The 25,818-nt window shown below is 46.8% G+C and overlaps 1 protein-coding gene across 2 annotated transcripts in view; it reads left to right on the top strand.

The window, feature by feature from the left end:
• The window catches only part of TMEM184A (transmembrane protein 184A), a 172,567-nt gene that overhangs the window by 137,884 nt on the left and 8,865 nt on the right, over positions 1-25,818 (top strand). For both annotated transcript variants that reach the window (XM_078664955.1, XM_078664956.1), the window contains 2 exons: positions 21,336-21,427; positions 22,147-22,316. In XM_078664955.1, the coding sequence (XP_078521081.1) occupies positions 21,336-21,427; positions 22,147-22,316 (262 nt within the window). The remainder of the gene's footprint in view (positions 1-21,335; positions 21,428-22,146; positions 22,317-25,818) is intronic.

Here is a 25,818-nt window from a genome sequence, read left to right as displayed (position 1 = left end):
TCCCGCCCACGTATTAGGCTTAGGTCAGGTACACTGGGGTAGGCGTAGTTAGAAACACCAGTTGAGTACGATTAGTCAAATGTATATATGTATGTATCTATTTTATCAATTTTAAACCACCTTATGGCTTAGAAACCATATAAATGTTTTTACAGTATTATTTTATACTTCTGCTTTTATTGTATGCACTTTACTTAACCATAAGTATTGCGATAATATCGATCCATTTCTCTTGTATGAGAAAAGAAACTGATCAATAAACACCATCTTTTATTGAACACGCCCGTCTCTTCCTTTTCTCTACAATCTGGTGAGACTAAGAATGCACGTACTGACTGAGTAAAATAAGTTGTCTTTTGTTTTCACACAACTCTAGAGATACACTCTTGATTAGGGAAGAGCAAAGTTGTCATGTTCTATGGTTGTCAGAAACTAAATCCCTTCTTGTCTATCCAGGGAGGTTCAACTCCTCCTTGCCTATTCGAGAAAGTTTCTGGTGAACTCTGAGCTAGCTGGCAAACCCAAAACTTTAAGTCTAATATCGACAATAGAAGACCTAGTTAACGTCTGGTCTAGGCCTATACTATTGAAGGTATTATTCCAATGCGCAGAGCCTATTGGGATAATAGGAACTACACTACATGGCGCCCAACGTGGCGCAAGGCGATAAAACTAACGCAAGACATTAGAGTAACTCAGTCGTGCTTTTTAACTCAGACCCCTTTTTTCCCATAATACTCCAAAGACGTCTGGAGTGGGTGAAAGGTCATATCCGCCAAACCTCGCAGGAGGAAACTCCTATGTATGGTTCTTGGTTTAGTCAACGTTGAAGGATACACTGTTCCAAAATATTGTGCATCTAATCTTTGTTTCCATAAGAAACCTGATCTGCAAACAAACGGAATAACCTTCTGGACAGTACAATGTCTGACAATGAAGGAGAAAGGGAGGCAGCTAGAATAGCAGCTGAACTCTTAGCAGCTGATAATGCTATGCAAGAAACAGACCCGAATATAATACTCATCGCGGTCAACATAAGAAAATCTATAACTTTAAAACTTATAGAAAATGGACTGACACCTAGAGGTGGCACAGTCATATTCGTAATAGAGGCACACGAATATCGGCAGGCAGAGGTGTTCTATTCATGGATACACTTTCCAGCAGCAAACGCTGTAACAAAGGTCTTCCACTATTACAAAACAGAGGAACCTCCTAATGAGTACACTCCTTTCGAGGAGGTGGAAGTACCACTTAAATTTCAAGAGCACCTGCTCTTGTTTAATGGCGCCCTAAAATATAATAATCACATCACCAGGCTCGGTCCATTAGGTAGACCAGGAGCAACGTGGCCGGTCCTAGCCGGATACACACCACATCCAGACATCGATGGGATGTCTGCAGCAAACCTTTTAATACAACTAAAACAATTAATAAAAGTACATAGACAATTAGTCCAATATGTAATGCGGACTTCAACAATCCAACCAGCAATTAAAATTCCACAGCTGACCCCTCATCAGGGGAACACAAATAAAATTACACCACAGAACATACAATCCTGCCTGGGTAAAGTACCAGCTAAACGGGAACAAATACCATTCTGGTTAGCACAAAAAATCACCCAAATAGAGGCGGTGTTTCCAGACACCACCCCGTTAGAAAAACACAGGATTCAGACTATCTGTCTTCCAATGGGAATCGCACCACACGTGGAGGACTGTGACACTTGGGGTACAGTCTTTGCTTCCATTTACACAAAAACGCATGGTGTTCCATCCATCTCGGTAATACCAGATGTGCTAAAACAAATTCAAGATGAATACGGTCCAGAACCCGCTTTAACTCTTGGTATGAAATTACTAAAAGACTTCAAGCAGGTCTCGGCAATACTATTAGCCAACATAAAGGGAGAAGCAGCAAACGTGGCGATCCGCCAGAGGTTAAAAGAAACAGATATAGCAGACCAACCAGCTGAAATTGCCAGAATTATAGAAAAATCCTATGAGGAACTAGGTAGAGATAGTTTAGGTGGAATACCAGTAAAACCCCGACTGATTGAAAGTCCTGAAAAAGTATTTTTTAATAATAATTTAACATCACAAAAAAAGAGCTGGGATGGAAACAAACAATCCAATCCTAAAGAAAAGAAATTCCAGTCCAGAGGAAGGTCTCCTCGGTGGAGAGAAAAATCTCCGAACCAAGGACACAGGTCTCCCCAAAGTGAGCCCTCTGGGAAAAGATACAACCTTAGAAATATGGATAATATTAAGAAGCCTGATAGATATCAAGAAATTGATACACGCCCCTCTCAATCTTTTCAGACTTCCTCGCAGAAATCGGAAAGAAGAGGACGATCAGAACAAAGAGAAGAGCACGTCAAGTCCAAAGACAAGGAACCTGCTCATCTAAAAAAGAAATTACAATTTCCAAAAAAGAAGGTAGCCAGTATTAAAGTAGTTAACAATGCCGAGAATACTGAGGACACAACTGAAAAATGGAGAATGGGCTCAGACAATGCTAGACAGCGCAGCAGAAGTGAGCATAGCTCGCAAAGTCCTTATGAATCATCTGGAGACAGTGGACACGAATGAATATCTTCAAGTGGAAACTGCAGACACCAGAGTTAGCAAACCTCACAAAATATATGAAATAACTTTACGTATAGAAGGGGATAAGACTAGAAAAATAAGGGGACTATTTTGGGATAATCTCTCCAAGGGCTATGACATCCTTCTAGCTGAAAAAGACTGGCCACCAGAGTTTGTCAGGGACTGCCCTCATGGCGAAGAAATAATTATGCCTGCCTTCTCAAATCATATCCCAATTCATAAAAAATACACACTTGCCAGAAAGTGGGCAGTAGCTCAAGCTCCTGCTTTATATAAAAATCACGTAGGATGGGATGAGGACTCTCCTCCTCACAAAATCCAGTTAAAAACACAACCTACTGCACAAAGACAGTACCCAATTAAGCAAGAAGCTAAAAAACAGGTAAAAGAAATCCTAGACCAATTAGAATACCAGGGGGTGATTGAAACATGCACCTCACAAATGAACAACCCTTTGTTTCCTGTCTCCAAACCAGACAATTCATATCGTCTAGTTTTGGATTACAGACACCTTAACTCATGTTGCAAAACTTTTGCAGTGCAAAACTCGCATAGTGCTGCACTAATGAATAACATAGTGCGCAAAAAATGCAAAACAACATTAGACCTCTCTAATGGATTCTTTTGTCAAAATATAGCACCAGAGAGCAGATACTTATCCGCGTTCTCAATAAATGGCGCTCAAAAACAATTCTGTCGGTTACCCCAGGGGTTCAAGAACAGCCCTGGATTATTCTCAGCGAGAGTAACAGAGTTACTACAAACATATGATGACGAAGCATTATCTTATGTCGACGACATATACCTAACAGATGATGACTTGGATACTCACTTGAAGAGAGTGAACACCATAATACTTGGGTTCGCAGCAGAGGGTTACAAATTCAACTTTAAAAAATCTAGAATTGCCCATCTAACAGTCCTGTTCTTAGGATATGAATTATCAAGTGAAGGCAAAAGCCTGGCTGACAATTTCCTAGAGAAATGTGCCGTACTCCAAGCACCTAGAACACTAAAAAACCTACAGTCAATTCTAGGCTTCCTAAATTTCGGAAGAACATACATTGCAATTTACACAGAAAGGGTCAAACCCCTTTATGATCTAATAAAACCAGATTTTAAAAGAACCAATTGGACTCAAATACACACAGAAATTTTGCGATCCTTACAAACAGACATGTTAATTAAAACAAAATTAGAAACACGTGATAACACACGCAATCTTGTGATTCGAGTCATCCCAGGAAGATGCGGATTCACATACCTGACCTCTAATGAGGGAGAAAAGGTACCAATTGCATTCAAATCACACTTGTACACAGAAGCTGAAAAGAAGTTCAGCATTAAAGAAAACATTGTTCATGCAGTTCAAACCGCAATAGCTAGAGAAAAAAATAAAGCTGACGGTAGACGTATCACAGACAGAACAGCAGAATCAGCCTTTGAGGCATTAACAACACCGTGTAATTTACCAACAACAGCATTGAATCCGGAATGGATACAATGGGTGAATTCCATTACAATGGACAAAGTAAACTACTACTTTGATCCATAACTAGAGGAACTAAAAAATCTAGAATATGAAAGAACATTCCCTCTGCCAATCGACATTCTGCCCTTACGACAATACGCTTGTGTAATCTATACAGACTGACATGCTCAACCCTCCGTTTGGGGAGAACAAGCATACAACCCCACATGTGAGATTACAAAAGAAGTGTGGCGCGGAGGTAAACTAAGACCTCTATTAACAAAAACACACTCAGTAGAAACTAATTCAGAACAACAGACTGAAATACTAGGATTGAAAATGGCGCTAGATAATGCGGATCGCGAATTCCCGACACTTATAGTGTCCGATTCATATTACTGCGTCAAATCATATAACAACGATTTGCAGACATGGATTCAAAACGGTTACAAAGATGACACAGGTGCAACAATAAAGCAAAAACTGATTGGGAACAAATAGTTCTGTTACAAAAAGAACTACCAAAGACTCATGTGATACACTCACTGAGTCATCAGCGTGATGGCGTTCACGTTGCAGGGAATTCATTGGCTGAGACAGCCACAGCGGTAGCAACTAAATCAGCTTCCGTAGCTCGAAAAAAGCGTACAGTGAAATACATTGACGGTGAAACAGTGCTGGCAGTGAAAACGTCATCATAAGGCGACTGCTCAGCGCTACCGATCAACTATCCACTCAATTATACATACATAATCGATGCAAACTCCGTCCCTTTTGCTCGAATCCCTAGAGTGGGGGATAGAGTAATTCCAAACATGGACAGGAGAACCTTGTTAATTGCAGACGCACATATGGGTGAGGGTCTCGGACACCTCAAACTAAAAGATTCTCTGGAAGAATTACAATCAATGTACTGGTGGCCAGGCATGAGCCTGCAGCATCACATTTTTGTAAAAAAATGCCCGGACTGCAACAGAGATCGCAGTGGCGAGAGAAACGGTATACTACCGTGGCGTTTCACTCCAGAAAAGATCAACAGTAAAAAGCAAAGCGTCCGATTAACATATACAGGCTAGTTTCCACTTATAATGTAGATCCCCAGCACTTGGCTGACGTCTGGACTGTTATACAAAGATTTGGTAGTCTAAATGGCATATACGCTAGAAGCATGCTACGTTTGACCAATGTTTTCACTTTAGCCCTCAAGCTTGTGGGGAAGCACGGCCAAATGAGCATAGCGATGCGGGATTCTTCTCACTTCCTTCCTGAGGGATACGGGATGGTGTAAAGAAAAAACCAAGGCATAAAGCTATCTATAACAGAAAGGATATTAGGTTCGGGAGCTGGGTGGGTCAAACATCTAATAAGTGTCCAACGTAGTCTAAATAACCTGCCAAGAAATTCTCTGAAGGGATTCAGTCCGTACGAATTATTGTTTGGTACTAGGATGTTAGTCTTAGATCTTGACAGTCAGACTTCAGTGGTAAAGGAAAAAAGCTTTGATATCAAAGATCGTTTGGCTATTTTGCAGGACTTAAACAAAACAAGAAAAGACCTGAGCAACATAAAGTTGAAACAGCAGCCAACAACCACTGAAGAACCACCACCTGTCCCAGCAAGACCTGTCTGGATTCCAAAAGTCGGGGATCTAGTCAGAGAAAAGAACGCGGTAAAGAAGGAATTTGGGCCTTCTTACAGAAAAGCAGTTCCTGTCTTGTCTATCAACGGGACAAGATCAGTTGTAATACCGCCGCTTGCTGGTAAAAAGGAGAACCGAGTTGTATCCATCGACCTGGTAAAACCACAATCATGTGGCCGATAACAAACAGTAGGCCAAGTGGACTCCCGATAAGTAGTAGAACACCAAGGTTTGCTACAAATACAGAGGTTCAATCTAAGAGGCTAATCACATTCGAAACGCCTACAGAAGAACAACAAGGACTGTGCAACAATGCAATGGAACTTAAACCTCTGAAAACCCAAATAAAAACATTTAGTAGAGACACACCAACCTACAATGAAGTAACAAACGAATATGCAAGAAACAGTAATCCTGAAGCAATTGGAACAATTGACAGAACTGCATCCGGCTACTTCATAAACTTCGATGATTCCTCTGAAGACCTAAGTGAATCAAAAACACAGCCATCAACAAAAACCTTTAAAGATAAAGCTAAAGAACTTTTGAAACAACTGAAAGAAACATATCTGATTTCTCCATGGATTGAATTTTGGGTGGGTTTTGGTGCACTTATCCTCATACTTTGGCTCATCATGGTACTAACTTTGGGACGCTTCATTGAGGGAAAATATGCTAAAATGGACACAGCAAGTCAGAAAATCAACTTGATCCTCAAACCACACACATCTTCACACGTCGAGAAAAGAGAACTTTCTTCAGTCAACTTCACAGCCAATCCTATACCGGGTGGGGTAGCATGGGACAATACTGACTATGAAATTTATGGTCCGGTCGAAATCCTGAAATATCCACACCAAATCAAGATCTCATTGAGTGACTTTGTAAAACCAAGCTCATTTGCTGATGATTGGGACTTTGAAAGTATAAATAATATGATGTCTGACTTAGTGATGTCTGCTAAATTTACCAAACATGATTATTTGCAGGGTTCGACTAATTATGATAGTATGTACTGTTACAACCACTATGGTAACCATTTTTTACATAAATCGGCACAACCTAGAAATGTTTTAAATTATAATCAATGGGAACATTGTGCAACCCCTCCAAAAGGAAGCTCAAGAACCTTTTATGAAAATATTCATACTTTTCAGGATTCAACACAAGTAATGCTGAAACATTTTATTTCAAATTGTCAAATAAGACCGGGACAAAGACCATGCTAACAAACACGAAATTGATATATTCAGACTCATTTTTGAACAGATGAATACTTTTGGTTTTGATTATTGGGACAAAAATGTTGAAGTTAAAAGTGTTTGGGGTACAAAAGAATGGCAAGTACAAGGTATAGAATCATTGTTTAGAGCCTGCATGATCCCAGAACAAATTATATTTTTGAATGACACTGTTCAACAAACTACCTGTCTTGGCCTAGCCAAAATCAAAGACTTAAATAAACCGTCTATTCCAAAGCCAACAATGAACAGCAATAGCTCTACAGATGAAGAGATAGACGTAAACTATGTATTAAACCAAAACAGAACACATCCAGATTGGAAACAGTGGTTGATCTGGCCCACAGATACTAATAACTGTCAAGATAGATTCCTGAACAAAACACAGGGGTTCACATTGACCAGGCCAGACCCTAGATATTCCCAAAGACAACACCCAGGGATAATCACCACCTACAGTGTGGGCAAACTCTGCCTTCAATGGCTACAAACTTCCACACTGACAGAAATTAAGCAACACCTAACTTTACTTACTGATGGTGCTGACTTGCGTGATTTCATTATGGGACCACGCAAACAGCGTCAAAATCGCTTCATAGCAGCCTCTGTATATGCAGCTTACAACGAGGCCTGGAAGGTTACTCAAATTGAGACAGCAGAAAGTATACGGGAAATTGACCGTATTAATTTGGAAAAAATCACTTTCTGTAGTGGACAATGGGTTAATGACTCTGTCCTCCAGAATTTTTTCTTTGGACAGCATTGTCTTCAGCAATCGACATTTTATCGCAAGACTTACTGTTGTTACAACACGGTCAGTCTCAATTGCGTTCTATTGTACAGCTTGGCTGGACGTTACAAAATCTGCGTTCAGGCTATGTGCCTTGGCGTTTAATCAACACAACGTCACTATTCAATATCTTTAACCTTACTGATAAACAAATCAGTATGGCACAGAAGGGTGCTGCTTATACAATCCTGAGCATTGAGAAACTCGAGAGATTACCAGTGACAATGTCAGAACGACCTGTCAGTGAATGGATAATACATGGGATAATTAATATTCCAATATCAACCTTCAGGTTTCAATACTGCCACAAATATATACAGGCTGGCATGTACGAAAAATTGGGAAAAGGGTACATTAAGACAACATGGAACTTGCCCTATTCACATGCATGTGTCAGTAATAAAGGACAGAAAGTGTTTCTTAGTGGCAATAATTGTGCGATGTCACTAAGCGGTACACTTCTGTGTAACGGAATTAGTTTGCATGGAGCCTGTGAAGGGAACTCAAATAACCTTTCATGTCACCAGCTAGGCGCACCTGCAACAGTGATAGAACCATTCTTTAAAAGACTCTATAATGGGAGTTACATTCTAATTGTGGATCGCAGATGTTGTAGTCTTATGCCCGGGACTCCTTATCTCGTAACTACGACTGCGAAGGTCATGTGCTGTGGACATTCATTGTTCCCCAGCTCCTTTCCAGACAGGGAGGCAAGGGCATGGCCTAACTTGAAAATTACTTCTATACGAATAGATACTTTAAGCAGAATGAAAACAGTGCTTCTTCAGACGCCGACCATGCTCACGTCATCAAAAGAAACGTATGATCTCCTAGTCGCAAGGACGACTGCAGAGATTCACTCATTGTTATCAACTAATTCCCCCATACATTTTGCAGAAATCCTGAATGAAATCTTAAATATTTCTGATACCAGTGGAGTCTCAAAAGTATTTAAGACAGTATTTTCGATGGCATTAACACCATTCAAAGCCATACTGGGTATTTTTCCAGATTTCGTCCATTCGATTTTTGGCGGACTTCCCCTCATTTTGGGACTAATTGCAGGAATCCTATTCTTAGTCCTTATATTTCGTTATGGCAAACCGTGTCACAGACAAAACACCTGCGACAAGGGAAGAAACAATCCGAGCCATTGGATACCGGGACCGGATATCAAAAATCCTGGGACTATCCCGGCTTAGAGACCTGAACATGACTTGGTTTCTTTCATTTCGACCAATGTGGCATCGATGTGTTTTACCTGTATTAAGGTGCCTGCTGTGCGGAGAAGAATGCGTGTTGGACACCTGTCTGACGCTACAATCAGATGCGCCAATGGATGCAGAAACATTGTTGAGTCCAATAAAGGCTCATGCTTTGTGCTGCCCTCAATGGCTACCAATCCTGATGACGGCATTCGTGGAAACTTCACCACTACGATTAAGGGGTAGTGAAGTTCAAGATGAAAGCAGCATCGATCAGGTACGACCTTCTGTCAGCAATACTAATCAAAACGTCAATGGAGACAATCATGCACACGAATGCATGGTTACACCTTTTTCCGAGTTAGTTGAACTCTCACAGGAAGCTGTTGACAACTTTTTCGAAAGTCTCAATGATATGATGTTCTCACCAGAGCAGAAATAACGACTTTTGAGCAAGCTAGCACACGGCGTTCCCAACACCCTGAATTTGGCCTTCAACTTTAATAATAAAGTAGCTTGAACAATTTTCCCTCCAGTTCACGGACAGCAATTTTTTTTGAGCAGCCCCAAAATATTTTTACGATTTTTCCGGACACTTATCTTCTGCTTAAAGTAAGAACTATTCTTAGAGAACTAAAATGTCTATTTTTAGATACTTTATAGACATTAGCTGCCCGCTGGTATGTTCATAATTATTTTATTCTGTGATGAAATGGTCTCGAACTTTTTTCTTCTGTATTAAGAGCCATTTTCATGTGTAATTCTCATATTCGATTAATAATAATGTATACATATGCGTGATTAATTTAGCATTATTCTACAGCTTGAGTGCATATAGTACATGTGACTATTTTTTCGTATATTAGATAAATTCAAAATGCATTATATGTATTTTGGGGTGGTAAGGTATACACGATACTCTACAGTATGTTTTACTGTGCCTAGATTCGTAAACATGGCCATAGTTAGCGTGGAGTGGGTGTGATGTATTCCTATAGGTTCTGTATCGATCCCCCTATTCCTGACCCTGTTCTGGTTAACAAGTTAACTAACAGCCATCCCATGATGCAGAAACTGTTATCTGATGAAGCCACACCACGGCACAGGAACGTGTTATCTGATTAGGTCATAACGCTTGCCATCTAATTAGACAAGCGATATTCCTCCAGCCCCTGATAAGGCATACGAAGTTCTCAAAACAAATCAAACCTATGACAACCTGGGAAAAACCCTGCGGCCATTGTTTTGATTTCACCGAGAACTTCAGCAAAAGAATGTGCTAACGACCAAGTCGTATGACATCCTTATTGACGTATCTATGTCCATCCTTACGTCAATCTCGGCACCTTGCAGGTATAAATATTACCGGTATTGCCTTAAGCAAACACACGCGGTGGTGACGAGATCGGAGCAGCCAGACTTGCCGAAGCCCACAGCAGAGCAGACCCCGCTGGCGCAGCCTCGCCTTCCTGACGCGCTGAGAACGAGACGCTGCCTTTCTCCTGCCGAGAAATCCAGCTCCGGCGCTTCCGAGCAGCCCTCGCAGGCAGCTTGGAATATCGAGACCAGAGACGAGAGATACCATCCCTCATTCATCCTAAATTCCAGGTACAGAACTGAATAACCCCTTGCAGAGAATTCTTGAGTCAGTCACTTGGCAAAACAAACTTAACTTAAACTGCTACTTTCTATTCCCGCCCACGTATTAGGCTTAGGTCAGGTACACTGGGGTAGGCGTAGTTAGAAACACCAGTTGAGTACGATTAGTCAAATGTATATATGTATGTATCTATTTTATCAATTTTAAACCACCTTATGGCTTAGAAACCATATAAATGTTTTTACAGTATTATTTTATCCATTTCTCTTGTATGAGAAAAGAGACTGATCAATAAATACCATCTTTTATTGAACACGCCCGTCTCTTCCTTTTCTCTACAATCTGGTGAGACTAAGAATGCACGTACTGACTGAGTAAAATAAGTTGTCTTTTGTTTTCACACGACTCTAGAGATACACTCTTGATTAGGGGAGAGCAAAGTTGTCATGTTCTATGGTTGTCAGAAACTAAATCCCTTCTTGTCTATCCAGGGAGGTTCAACTCCTCCTTGCCTATTCGAGAAAGTTTCTAGTGAACTCTGAGCTAGCTGGCAAACCCAAAACTTTAAGTCTAATATCGACAATAGAAGACCTAGTTAACGTCTGGTCTAGGCCTATACTATTGAAGGTATTATTCCAATGCGCAGAGCCTATTGGGATAATAGGAACTACACTACATCCCATCCACGCAGCAGGCACACTGACTAGTCACATCTCCCACGCCCGCGGTGATGCTGGTGGACCCGGCCCCCCACTTTCTGTCCAGGCCCTCCATAAACAAAGACTCTTCGGACCGCTGCGTGGTTGACACCTTTTGCCTTCTGTCCTGGTCGGACTCCTGCCACATTTTACCAGTGCAGACACCTGCAGCTGCTCTCTGGCATCCAGTCTGGCACCCAAATTCCAGTTTTGGAAACCAGCCCATAAAATGGCATCATTTAGTGGAGGATGGAAAATGGTCATACTGGAACATGTCGACTCCCTCTCATTTTCTAATGGTGTTATGAAAGAAGGGTATGGTCTATCGTGCTTCTCTGACATTTATATTACACGCTGTTAGACGGGGACCTGGAGGGTCGGCCGAGCACAAGGGGAGAGGCCTCCGGTGAGGGCCGTCTCCAGCGATCGTACAGACAAGTAACTTCCCCCCCACAGATGGACACCACACGAAGATCAGATTAACACCTTTTATAGGCAGTTCTTGAAGTAAGGTAGTACGATACAAGGAGATCAGGACACGATGATCCTCTCAATTCTAGTCTCTAGTAGGGAAAGGGGGTAGCGGGACAGTCTTGGTACCTACGGGTACTGAGGTGAAACGGCGGTAGCTCACAATCCTCGAGCTCGGTGGTCGGACGGGTCGGACCACGGCAGCGCCAGCAGGTCCCGAAGAGGTCGTAGGTGGCAACGGGCCGCGGCAGCGCCAGCAGGTCCCAACGAGGATGACGGTTACACCGGGCCGCGGCAGCGCCAGCAGGTCCCACGAGGATGGAAGTTACAACGGGCCGCGGCAGCGCCAGCAGGTCCCACGAGGATGAAGGTTGCAGAAGGCCGCGGCAGCGCCAGCAGGCAGGACGATGGTTCACAAGGCAGGGCTGCGGCAGCGCCAGCAGTCCGTCAAGGATGAGTTCTTCTCGGTGTCTCTCGACTCCAGGATACAACTGCCTTCCTGCTCTGGGGCTGCCTCGGTTATAGGTCTGGCGCCCTTTGATGTCCGGACCCTCGCACTGGGAGGTCGGGAGGTCCGGGATGAGGGAGTCCAGACACCCAGCAGGGGGGTGGAGCCAGCACCCGGGGAGGCTGGGGGCGATCGGCACCTGGCGGGGGAGAGCCATCGACACTTCTTTCTCCCATTAGCCTGCCAAGTGGTCCGTTCACCTCCTGGATGGATGGTGGTGCCGGGATGGCGGGGCCTGGCCGGGCCCAGGGTTGGGGTCGAGCTGAGGCCACGCGGCCGCGTGATGCAGTGTCCAAGATGGCGGCTGGGCCGGGCAATGGGGCTGACGGGGGCCCGGGCCCGTGACACAGAGATATCCGGGAGCAGGCGTCCCGGAGGGGACGGGTTGCTTCTGCGGGTAGCCCCCGGAGAGCCGGTGTCTGGGCCCTGTCATGCGGGGAGGGAGCGAGCCCTTCGTGGGGCCTGTCCAACATGCGTCCCCCCCCAGCTGAAGGCGGGGAGAGTCACCGATCCTCTTGGGGACTCTCCTCGTCGAGGCGGAAAAAGCGGGACAGGCCATCCGCGTTGGCGTGGTCTTGGCCAGGGCGATGCTCCACAGTGAAGTCCATCCCCTGCAGGGAGATGGACCATCGCAATAGTTTGGGGTTCTCCCCCCGCATTTGCATTAGCCATTGCAGGGGCCGATGATCTGTTTGTACCCGGAAGTGTGTTCCGAAGAGGTAAGGCCGGAGCTTCTTGAGGGCCCATACTACTGCGAAGGCCTCTCGCTCAATGGTGCTCCAGCGCTGTTCTCGGGCCAGGAGGCGTCTGCTGATGAAGGCCACTGGTTGGTCGACTCCCTCGGGGTTCAGCTGGGAGAGGACGGCCCCGATGCCATGGTCTGAGGCATCAGTCTGGACGATGAACTCACGGCTGTAGTCGGGGGCCTGGAGCACCGGAGCGGTGCACATGGCGGCCTTCAGCTTCTCGAAGGCCGCTTGACAGTCGGGAGTCCAGTTGACTGTTTTTGGGTTGGTCTTGGATGTGAGTTCCGTGAGGGGCCCCACAATGCTGCCATAGTCCTTTACGAACCGCCGATAGTATCCGGTGAGCCCCAAGAAGGCTCGGACCTCGGTTTGGGTTACGGGGGGGCGCCAGGACTGGATGGCAGCGATCTTGAGCTGGAGGGGGGCCACCAGACCGCTCCCCACTTGGTGTCCAAGGTAGGTCACGGACCCCTGGCCGATTTGGCACTTGCTGGCCTTGATTGTGAGGCCGGCCCGTTGGAGGGCCTGCAGGACCCCTCGGAGGTGGCGGAGGTGGTCTGACCAGTGGCGGCTATACACCGCGATGTCGTCCAGGTATGCGGCGCTGAACTCTTCGAGGCCCGCCAATACCTGGTTCACAAGTCGTTGAAACGTGGCTGGAGCGTTTTTCATGCCGAATGGCATCACTCTGAAATGGTAGTGTCCATCCGGGGTGGAGAAAGCGGATCGTTCTTGTGCCCTGGGGGTGAGGCCGATCTGCCAGTAGCCCGCCGTTAGGTCGAAGATGCTTAGGTAGCGGGCCGCCCCCATGCGGTCAACTAGTTCGTCGGCTCGGGGGATGGGGTGAGCGTCGGTTCGGGTGACAGCGTTCAGACCCCGATAGTCAACGCAGAACCGGAGCTCGGGTGTGGTGCCCGGGGCCACAGCTTTGGGGACCAGTACAACCGGGCTGGCCCAGGGGCTATCCGAGGGTTCGATGACTCCGAGTGCGAGCATCTTGGAGACTTCTTCTTGGATGCAGGTGCGTACCCGATCTGGTACTCGGTACGGCCGGTGTCGGATAGGAGGACTGTCGCCAGTGTCCACGTCGTGCAGACACCAGGGGGTGACCCCGGGTGTGAGGGAGAATAGGTTTGCAAATTGCAGCAGGAGGGCCCGACAGTCTTGGCGCTGCTCCGGGGTCAGAGCCTCGGAGAGTTGGACCCCGTCCACTGAACCATCTTTTTCCCCGGCCCCCAGTAGGTCAGGGAGGGGCTCGGAGTCCTCTTCCGACCCACTGTCTGTAGCCATCAGCAGGCTGAGCTCCGAGCGCACGAAGTGGGGTTTGAGTCTGTTGGCGTGGAGGACCCGGAGGGGGTTCCGGGGGGGATTCCATGTCGATGAGGTAGGTGACGGGGCTCTTACGCTCGATCACCTTGAAGGGCCCCGTCCATTTGTCCTGTAAGGCACAAGGTTCGATGGGGGACATCACCCATACCTGCTGGCCAGGCTCGAATTCGATGGAGGAGGCATGTTGATCGTACCACTTCTTCATGTCCTCCTGACTGGCTTCAAGATTGGCTTTGGCGAGCTCTCTGAATCGCCGGGTCTGATTACGGAGGGTCAGGAGGTACTTGTAGACGTCTGGAGGGGTCTTCAGGGGGGCCATTTCCCACTCTTCTTTAACTAGGCTGAGAGGCCCACGAACAGGGTGTCCGTACAGGAGTTCGAAAGGGCTGAAGCCGAGGGACTTCTGGGGGACTTCTCGGTAGGCGAAGAGGAGGCACGGTAGTAGCACGTCCCACTGGCGGCGTAGGGGTTCTTCCAGCCCCATGATCATCCCCTTGAGAGTGCGGTTGAATCGCTCGACCAGTCCGTTTCCTTGCGGGTGATAGGGGGTTGTGAATTGGTAGGTGACTCCGCACTGTTGCCATAGGGATTTCATATATTTTGAAATAAAGTTCGTGCCCCTGTCGCTGACGACTTCCCTGGGGAAGCCCACTCGAGAGAAGATCCCCATTAAGGCTCGACCTACCACTGGTGCTGTTACAGTTCGAAGGGGAACCGCCTCAGGATAGCGGGTGGCGTGGTCCACCAGGACCAGGATGAATCGATGTCCTTGTGCTGTTCGGGGGTCCAGGGGCCCCACAATGTCTATTCCCACCCTTTCGAACAGGGTGGTCACAACGGGGAAGGGTTGCAGAGGTGCCTTGAGTTTGCGGCCGCTCTTCCCGCTGGCCTGGCAGGTCGGGCAGGACCGGCAGTGGGTGGAGACGTCATTTCTCATTTTCGGCCAGTAAAAGTGAGTCACCAGGCGGTTGTATGTTTTGTCTTGCCCCAAGAGTCCAGCCAGAGGGACATCATGGGCCAAGTTCAGAAGGAAGTCTCTGAAACGGAGGGGCACCACCAGCACTCGACTGGCCCCCAGCTCCGCTATTCTTTGTTCGCTGTACAGTAGGTCATTGTCCCAATAGATCCAGTGGGGCCCTGCGGTGTCTCCTGCGCCCTGGGCGAGCGCTTGCTGTCGCAGTCCCTCGAGGGAGGGACATGTCTTTTGCTCTTGCCGGAATTGTTCTTGGGTGGGCCCCCCTTCCTGACGCCACTGAGCCAGGTCCGGAAGGTCTTGGGGCTGAGCGGGCTCTTCGTGGGTTTGTTCCGGGTTGTCGGTAGGGATGGAGTCTCCCTCTGGAGCGATCGGGGGAGGAGGTGCTGGCCATTCGGGTCCTTCAGATCTAGGGATGGTGTCGGTGGCCATGGACCGGGTTGTTACGCACGCCCAGCCCGGGAGGCCTAACATCCCCAGGTGCTCTCTTCTTTCAACGGCTGCCCACGGGGAACTCTCGAGATCGTTCCCCAGGAGGCAGTCCATGGGGGCATCGTCGCGGACAGTCACTTTTAACATACCGGAGACTCCTCCCCATTCGAAGGGGACGCAGGCCATCCGACACAGGCTCTCCGAATTGTCGGCCGATCGGACGGGGCAAAGAACGTTTGGCAGAATTTGTTCGGGGGTCACCAGGTGACAACGGACGGCAGTCACACTGGCCCCTGTGTCACGCAGGGCTTCAGCCTTACGCCCATTTATGTTCACCCACTGGCTGTATTTCCTGGTGTTGGCTGGTAGGGGAGCCCGCGGGATCAGGTCTCTTTCCCCTAGGCAGGCCAGGGTCATGGCGGCAGGTTCCCACTCGGGCTGCTCCTGCTCATACTCTTCAGGCTCTTCGGAGACTTGCTCTTCTCCTAGGGCGGCGGCAGCCACCTGGCGGGGTCCGGGGGTCTGGTTCTTTGGGCAGGTCGGGTCACTGGCATAGTGGCCGACTCGCTGGCATCGATGACACGTAACGTTGGCTCGGAACCCCGGGCGCATCGGGGGGTTGCCCCGGCCGGCCGGGGGCGGGGTGTTGTTGGCAGGAGCGGCCGGGACGGCGTCTCTGCCCCGGCCCTGTCCTCCTCCTCCTCGGGGACGATGATGACCTTGGTTGGTTCTGTTCTGCTCGTTTGGCCCACTCCGGGTCACTCGGGTGCTCTCCCATCGGTCAGCCTCGCCGGCGAGCTGCCGTGGGTCAGTCAATTTACTGTCGAGGAGGTGCTGCCTGAGCTCGACGAAGCAGTTGTTGGAGAGGTGCTCCCACACAATGAGGTTGAAGAGCTGTTCGTAGGTTGTTACGTTGCTACCCTTGATCCATCCCTCGAAGGCTCGGCTGAAATAGTTCACATATTCTATCCAGGTTGTACCCGGGATCCGGGTGCAGTTGCGGAACCTCTGGCGGTACATCTCGGGCGTCAGCCCATATCGACTGAGGAGGGCGGCCTTCATGTGGTCATAGGACGTCATTTGATGGTCCGGAAGCTGCAGCAGGGCATCCCGGCCTTCATTGACGAATCTCCCCCATAGACCGGCTCCCCAGTCACTTCGAGCGATCCGGTGGGCAGTCATGGCGATCTCGTAGGCCTTGAACCACTGCTGTATGTCGTCGTTCCGATAGTATTCACGGACCACATCCTTGGGGATGTGGACCTTCTGTTCGGTAGTACCTGGGGGGCGTGGTTGCTCGGGCACCCCTAGGTCTTTGTTCTGTTTGTGCATTTCTATCTCCGCTAGCTTGCACTCGTGTTCGTATGCCAGTCTTTTTTCTTCGAGTTCTCTCTGTCTCTGCTTTTCCTCTCGCTCTTCTTGGAGCCGTAAGTGTTCTAAGTTCATCTTTTGTTCTGCCAGTTTCAATTCTCCGTCTAATTTGAGCCGTGCCAACTCTAACTCGTGTAGTCTATTTTTCTCTCGTTCTCGGATCTCTTCCTGGGAGAGATCCGTTCTCCTTTCTTCCGTCAGAGTGGTGTTTGTCTCCGGGGCTTCGGGGTCCCGGGGTCCGGCGATATTTGTCTCTGCCCAGGATTCTAGGGCGTGTTTGAAGTCCTCTTTCGTGCTCAGACCGGTGGTGGCAATGCCTAGTTCTATGCAAAATTGTTTTAGCTCTCGGTGGTTGTACTCTTCCAGTTTTTCCATCTGGAATTTCTCTGCAGATCCGCTCTCTCTGGTCGTCATTGTGGATTAGTCGTAGGGTGAGTTACTCTCTGTACGGTTACGCGTTGGTTCGGATCGCGCCGCTGGCCACCAATGTTAGACGGGGACCTGGAGGGTCGGCCGAGCACAAGGGGAGAGGCCTCCGGTGAGGGCCGTCTCCAGCGATCGTACAGACAAGTAACTCCCCCCCCACAGATGGACACCACACGAAGATCAGATTAACACCTTTTATAGGCAGTTCTTGAAGTAAGGTAGTACGATACAAGGAGATCAGGACACGATGATCCTCTCAATTCTAGTCTCTAGTAGGGAAAGGGGGTAGCGGGACAGTCTTGGTACCTACGGGTACTGAGGTGAAACGGCGGTAGCTCACAATCCTCGAGCTCGGTGGTCGGACGGGTCGGACCGTGGCAGCGCCAGCAGGTCCCGAAGAGGTCGCAGGTGGCAACGGGCCGCGGCAGCGCCAGCAGGTCCCAACGAGGATGACGGTTACACCGGGCCGCAGCAGCGCCAGCAGGTCACACGAGGATGGAAGTTACAACGGGCCGCGGCAGCGCCAGCAGGTCCCACGAGGATGAAGGTTGCAGAAGGCCGCGGCAGCGCCAGCAGGCAGGACGATGGTTCACAAGGCAGGGCTGCGGCAGCTCCAGCAGTCCGTCAAGGATGAGTTCTTCTCGGTGTCTCTCGACTCCAGGATACAACTGCCTTCCTGCTCTGGGGCTGCCTCGGTTATAGGTCTGGCGCCCTTTGATGTCCGGACCCTCGCACTGGGAGGTCGGGAGGTCCGGGATGAGGGAGTCCAGACACCCAGCAGGGGGTGGAGCCAGCACTCGGGGAGGCTGGGGGCGATCGGCACCTGGCGGGGGAGAGCCATCGACACTTCTTTCTCCCATTAGCCTGCTAAGTGGTCCGTTCACCTCCTGGATGGATGGTGGTGCCGGGATGGCGGGGCCTGGCCGGGCCCAGGGTTGGGGTCGAGCTGAGGCCACGCGGCCGCGTGGTGCAGTGTCCAAGATGGCGGCTGGGCCGGGCAATGGGGCTGACGGGGGCCCGTGACACAGAGATATCCGGGAGCAGGCGTCCCGGAGGGGACGGGTTGCGGGTTGCTTCTGCGGGTAGCCCCCGGAGAGCCGGTGTCTGGGCCCTGTCATGCGGGGAGGGAGCGAGCCCTTCGTGGGGCCTGTCCAACACACGCGGTTTGCTATGGCCCCTCAACCTCTAAGCAATTATCTTTGGGGAGTCAGTGTGTTGCTTTGCTCAGTCTCATCTCTCATACATTCTCTCACTGGCTTCTGCCTCCCAGCAACACAGTCCCAGAGTGAACTTTGCAATACAATAGACCAGGTAAATGAGTTTTAATTGCGCTGGGGTATGACAATAGTTAAAATTCTTAGTCTAGCAGGAGCTCAAAGGATAAGGTTGCGGTCACCCACCATCAACCCAAATGGGTATTGTTCACACAAAACCACATATAGAAGATAAACAAAATATATCCTGAGCTAGACACAAGTACATCAATACAAGTAAACAAATTCCAAAAGGTGAGTGATCTTCATGTCTTCCTTTATTAATGCTGTTTTTCTTCATAAAACACACTAGCAGCCAACACGTGTTTCGTCTTGGTGAAGTTAACCATAGACTTCTTCAGGGCTATAGCTAGGATTAAATAGAACTCTCCATAGTTTGTGAGAGCACTTAAAAGATAATTAGTTATTCGGAGGCTCCTGATTCAACGTGATTGACGAATTTCCAATTGTGTATTCCTCTATAATCAGCTCCCAGTATCCTTAAATTTCGAGAAAAAGACGTGCAGAGTGAGTGAGCCGTGGCTCACTCATTCTGCTTCTGCTTCTGCTTCTCACTTCTATGGAGAGTTCTATTTGATTTCGAATCTTTAGATAAAACAGACATGACAAAAGGTGTGTATCAGTGAGGTTTGTGAGATACACTGCAATGATTGATGCTCAAGCGTGAATCACGGCACACAAGTGAGAGAGTGTTCGCCCACCCGATGCACTTTAACCCCTTGGCTGCGGGGCATATTCCCCTGCCATGCTGGGGTAGGGGGTTGCGCACAGCGCCCCAGTGCTCATGATGAGCTCAGCTCGTCATGAGCCACGATGCTCGTCATGACCACACCCGTTTCTTTAGAACTTTCGTACAGCAGGGGAATTTGCCGAGCGTGCGAGCGTTCTAATGATCATGACGAGCTCAGCTCATCATGAGCGCGGGAGGGGTTAATGTACTACAAGTTAGTGTAGTCTGACCCTAAATGTTGTATATTAGCACTATATACAGGTTGGTGGAGGCGTCTCCCTTTTGGCACACTCTAACCATAGAAAAAAGTGAGCAGAAGTTTCTTGAGTAAAAAGGGACTAGAATCCTGCAGCTGTCACCATGTTCTTAAAATACTCAGTGGCTCAGTCTCTTACCACGCAATGGGTACCACGCCACTGTACTACCTATGAGGCCACGGAATCATCTGTGCCTATAGCCAGATGGCAGATAAAATGGTGCTTTTGTTCGTGTCTGTCAGCGCTGTGTCTTCCAGGTGTGGAGCATGGTGACCCCTAGAAATTGGTCATTACCCCTGTAGACTACCCATCCCTGAACAATAAATACTCTTTATTACCCCTATGCACTACCCACTCCTACATTGTAAATACGCCTAACTACTCTATAAACTACCAATCACATAAAAAATGTGGCGAATATCTGTCCGCCTTATTTAAAGTGCAATATATCCTGTGGCACTTGTAATAAAGGAGACTGGGTATCCATTACGTTTATGGTGAAGTACCCATCTGCAAAACTCTAAAATAGGCCCTGCGGCTGAAGGTAGAGAGTTTGACTGTGCGAAGGCTCGAAAAATGTACTACCAACGAGAAGATTTCAGTACGTGCAAAATGTACATTTTCCAAATCTGTACTCTTGCATCAAAGCCAATGGCTTCAGCCGACCTTCTTCCAATGGCTATTGGACTTAGAGAAGACGTACCTGAATACAGCCTCCAACCTTGCTCTACTGGAGGATTTTTATTTCCATTTCAGAAACCAAGTCGAAAGGTAAAAACTTCGACAGGGAGGACTTGCTGCGTGCATCTAGCCTCAGCAACATTGCGGTCAGCCTAAAATCCTTGATGCCAGTTAACCGCAAGCAGTTACTTCTGATTAGGGCTTTACTTTTTCATAGCACCTTTTGCCATAGAACTTGAAAAACTCATATCAAAGTTTTTCCTTTTTGTAATTTAGTTGATTTGGTGTTGTTTTTCTTATTAAATTTGTCTCCATTTTTAGAAATTAGTTGTGGAATTTGTATTGTGTACTTTGATTTTCGATTGTTTTGACACAGCTAAAAAAAATGTTTAAAGTATTTTGCAAAGTCTGTTTGCTTTGTGCCCCAGCTGCCAGGTGTTGAGGGTACTAGGTTTATTGACAAGATTTTGGACTTATTGCTTGGGAAGGAGTCACATCCTCCCCAAATAACAACCCCTTTTCTCACCTTCTCTGTTAACTTTTAAATAAATGATTTCATGTTGTTTTCATTTCCAGCGTTAGCTCAAGCTTCACACCTGTTTGATAGTGTATTTGTCTTTGTCTTAGAGTTCAGCACGACAAGTACAATCGCATTTTTATCGATTAACCGCATGCGCGCTAGCGGTTTTCCCGCTGCGCGCTGCGATTCGCAAAATCCCTTGTTACGTGACAAGGTCAGCTCGTCATCCGCGTAGCGCAGGTTACGCCCATGACGAGCTGACCTTGTCATGAGCGCCGAAGGGGTTACGTTTAATCCAATGTATGTATTTTATTTTTGTTAATCAGTTTTTGACCTCGTTTATGTCCACCTTTTCCCACAGGCGACGCTGCAGTTCTGCATTGTGAAACCAATCATGGCTGTTGTTACCATTGTCCTCCAGGCATTTAATAAGTACCATGATGGCGACTTCAAGTAAGAACTTGACTACAGCGGCTTGTATGTGAAGAGAGATGATGGAATCTATTTGAATAGTGCTTGCCATATTCTAAAATCTGAGATTGTACCACCTTGAACAACTGAGTTTCTGTACTAAAATCTGGTGCCCTTTAAATTAGTAGGAAAAGCAGACCAAAATCCACATTCAGAGTGTTTCAAGACACTGCATTGAAGTGTGTAAGGAGAAAATGTAAAGGATGCCAATACATAATTATAGATGATACTGGGAAATAGTTCATCATTGATCCAGGGCTGTATTTTATTCATTATCCAGGGCAATTGTTTATTGATCATTAAGGGCAGTATTGTATTGATGATAATGGTAGCGTAGCCTAGAAGCCCTGGCCCTGGTGCACACAAGAAAAATGCCCCCCTTGACTACTTCGGTGGCGGGGGGTAGTAAAACACAACAATTATCAGGGTTCAGTGGACTCCGGTTCCACTGCACCTGCTCCACCAATGGTAGCAAGGCCCCTGCCAGAGCTGTATCTTATTAATGATCCTGGTCAATAGTTTGTTGATGATCCAGAGCAGTATGTTATCTGTGATCTATGACTGTATATTACTGATGATTCAGATGCTAGTTTAACAATGGCCCTGGGTAGTGTTTTGTAAATGATCCAGGCTGTGTTTTACTAAGTGGGGGACTGGAGTGTGTCTGCCACTGGAACTGATGAATATTTTTCTTTCCTCAGCGTCCAAAGTGGATATCTCTACATCACAATCATCTACAACTTCTCGGTCAGCCTGTCATTATATGCTCTCTTCCTGTTCTACTTTGCAACCAAAGAACTTCTACGGCCCTTTGAACCTGTCCTCAAGTTCCTCACTATCAAAGCCGTCATCTTCCTCTCCTTCTGGCAAGGTAGGTTTCATGGTTTGACTTTGCTTTAGAAAGGTAACACGCTTGCCACGACCCTCACACACGCCCTGCAAACAACTGTGTAACCAGCGAGATCCAACCTTGCGGAAAGACTGAGGTGGTGTACCGTTCCTCTGGCAGAATGTCCAGACAATTTCCATCTGACATCAGACTTACATCAGAGGAGGAACCTCTAACTCCGGTCAGGAACGTTCGTAATCTGGGGGTGATGTTTGATGACGACCTCCAGATGGAATCACAGGCAAATAAGACCGCCAGGGTATGCTTTGTCTTACTACGCATGTTACGAAAAATACTCCCTTTACTACCTAAAGAGGCACGCTCATTGGTGGTAAGTAGTATAGTGGGAAGCAGGCTGGATTATTGCAACTCCCTATATCTGGGGGCCCCCTTGTACATATTTCAGGGGTTGCAAAGAATCCAGCAGCTAAACTGGCCCTTGGTATGCAACAGAGCTCTTCCACAACCCTGGCTCTGAGAGAGCTACACTGGTTGCCTATTAGGGAAAGGGTCCACTTTAAATCCCTGTGTTTGGTTTTTAGAGTGGTGCATGAGCTAGGTCCTGTTCCCCTACAGGAAAGGTTTACATAGTATCGTCCCATAAGGCAGCTCCGCTCCGCTAGTGCTGGCCTACTGGCGATTCCCAGATTTAAACGGTCTAGGGTAGGAGGAAGGGCTTTCAGAGTGGTTGGTGCCCGTTTGTGGAATGAACTCCCTCGGAGACTTAGACAAGTCAACTCCCTGCTAGAGTTTCGCAGGAACCTAAAAACCTGGCTCTATCCCAAGGCTTAAGCCCCTGTTCCTCTTTTCTTTCTCTGCTGTGACCTGCTTCCACTCTGGTCATTCCATACTAGTCTGAAGCGCCAGGATACCCGTAGGGTGACAGTCTGCGCTATACAAGCTCAAAAATCAATCAATCAATCAGTCAAAAAAAGCAATATGATGCATTCAACACTAGCCGTGTCCAAGCACTTTTTTTTTTAGGTCGAGCCTGGACAGCGCATGCACTGCTCTGCAAGGCATGCTGTATTCAGGTGGGGACTTGAAGCTCTGCCCACTCTCCACCCATATTTTTCATTGGCTTGTGCCAGTGTCCACTGTAAACTGTGGGTTTTCATTGGTCAATAGGCTTAGAAGTCCCTCCATAGTACCGCCGTGTCTCATTTTGTAACCTCCCTTAGCAACACCCCGTTACGTGTGTTGTTAATCAGTAGGCTTTAATTAAGGCTCCGAGCACTATTTTCTAAAAAAGCTTTGTCCTGCCTCTGTTGCTCTTTTTTTATTTTTATAGCACAAAAGCATTTGCAATGCAATAGGTCTCGCATTTGCGAGAGTTTAAGCTGTTGGCAGTGTAAATGACAATGCCTTTCATTTATCTGTTTTAAAAACACATAGATAAAAAGGCATTGCATTTACAATGCCAATAGATCAAACTCGCTTAAATGCTAGACCTATTGCATTGCAAATGCTTGTTTTTTTCTTTTTTTAGCTTTAAGCCATGTCCAAAATAAATTAACAAAACCAAAAGATTGACTTCGCCAATGCTTGTTTATTTTTCTGCTATTAAAAGAAACATTGCCCGCAGCAAGCTCAAATCCATACAGTCTTCCATAGCTTAGAGAACACTTTTACAAGTTCAAAACTTCCTCCATTTGCAAATGTGCCAATTTTTTTGTTTACTAATTCCATAATGGGGACCACTTTTCTTTTTGGTGCCCGGGTCTATTTTCTGTCCCAGTCCGACCCTGGCACCTTTTTATATACCTGTAATAATCCAGAGGCTTACCTATCAAAGATGCAGAAAGTGCAGTGGCACCAGGGCTGGGAGAGGTCCGCGAGACCCCCATTTTAGGCCTCTATTATTTCCTAACCGGGTCTAATAGCCCATTTTCCCAGCTTGCATTGGGGCCTATCACATCCTTGCTGCACCAGTGTGCGGATATCATGTAAATGGAAACATTGTACTGCTGATGACGAGGCACTAATTCAGAGTCCAGAGTCTGAAGCACTAGACGTGACCCATCTGCCGTTTACCGCAACTAAACACAGAACAACCCATCATGCTCGCCGGCCTACACACAATACCTACAGCAAAACAGGAATTTGACTCCATCTGCTGGCCACATTAGTTTACTGCAGTGTAATAAACTTAAACTAGGTACAAAACAAACAAGCATCCTTTCGTACAAATCTACTCAATGCAAAGAGGTACTCCGCTTCAGTAGAGGCTAGAGATGCGGGGTCTGAGCGCTGTTTTTCAATGCTTTCAATTGCTATAATATGTTGTAGGTATTTCCCGCCCGCTGTGCATCTTGGCGCTGCAGGAGGTAAAAACGAAAACAAGAAATACAAATGTTAAAACAGCAACCTGGACGCACAATAATCCACACAAAAGGAAAAAAGTTAACGATTAGTTAGCTCACGACCATACTAAAGTTAAGCTCTGATCTCAAAGAGAAGGGAAGAACTCCAGGATTTTTTTTAACAAGAATAACGACAACTGATTAAAGTGTTTTGTCAGACATCACGATCCATTAAACTTAAATAATATACAATATAAAACTGCATGGTTTTTAAAATACAGAAAATGCAAAACCAATATATCAATTTTGTGTCTATTGACATGCATCATGAAATCATCTCTAAATAGGCATATAGTCCTAGTGACTCCAACCCATTTATGTATTAAAACTTCACTGGCCCGCCTGCAATTACCTACTGGTTCAAAAGAGAACATTTAAGATAGTTTTGTGAAGGATTTTTTTTTTTAAATCCGAGACTAAAAACTAAGGTGGTATCCTCAAATTGATTTGTGGGAGAAGTGCAAATGCATCAAACAGAACATAATATGGATGAAGAGTGATCTTAATTGAATTTATAAAAGCTCCAACCTTCCCATTAAAATTTAGATTTAAATTTGTTTTTTAATATTTATTTGTCGATTACAATATTTCATCATTTGTGTGACGAATGCTTGCTTCTGTATTGGTTTGCGGTTCAATTAATCAAAAATGCTTAACCGGGGTCCCCTACCTACAATAATGGCTCAGTGGGGGTCCCTGGATTCCAAGGCAGAAGGAAACAAAAAAGATGGAAAAAAAGACAAAAATACTGATTTGAGAAAAGGAAGAAAGTAAAGATGGGGGAAAAGGACATTTCAGAAATTCCTTGGGGAGAGCAGTCTCCCTACATGACTGAAGTACCAACTCGCTTCAAGTGCTCACTCATTGCCGTTTGAGATATGGTTGCTGGCTTGTCCCTTGAGCTCCACAGGTAGCTAATGTAAGAAGATTAAATAAGACAAAAGCATTAAAAAAGGTAAGTGGTTCAAAAGTTATTGGCACAGAAAATCAACACAAATAAACATGCACTCCCTTTAGAAACAAAACACAACTTTTTCACACATTATTTAATCATGCAGTGCCTCCAATTCCGAATGAGCTGATAGTGAGTGTGCACTTTATTTTTCGAAAACTCTTCTGTT

Source organism: Lissotriton helveticus, chromosome 10, assembly GCF_964261635.1.
Source record: "Lissotriton helveticus chromosome 10, aLisHel1.1, whole genome shotgun sequence".
Classification (NCBI taxonomy): Eukaryota; Metazoa; Chordata; class Amphibia; order Caudata; family Salamandridae; genus Lissotriton; species Lissotriton helveticus.
Note: the sequence above shows the minus strand (reverse complement) of the source record. Positions and strands in the feature narration are given on the sequence as shown.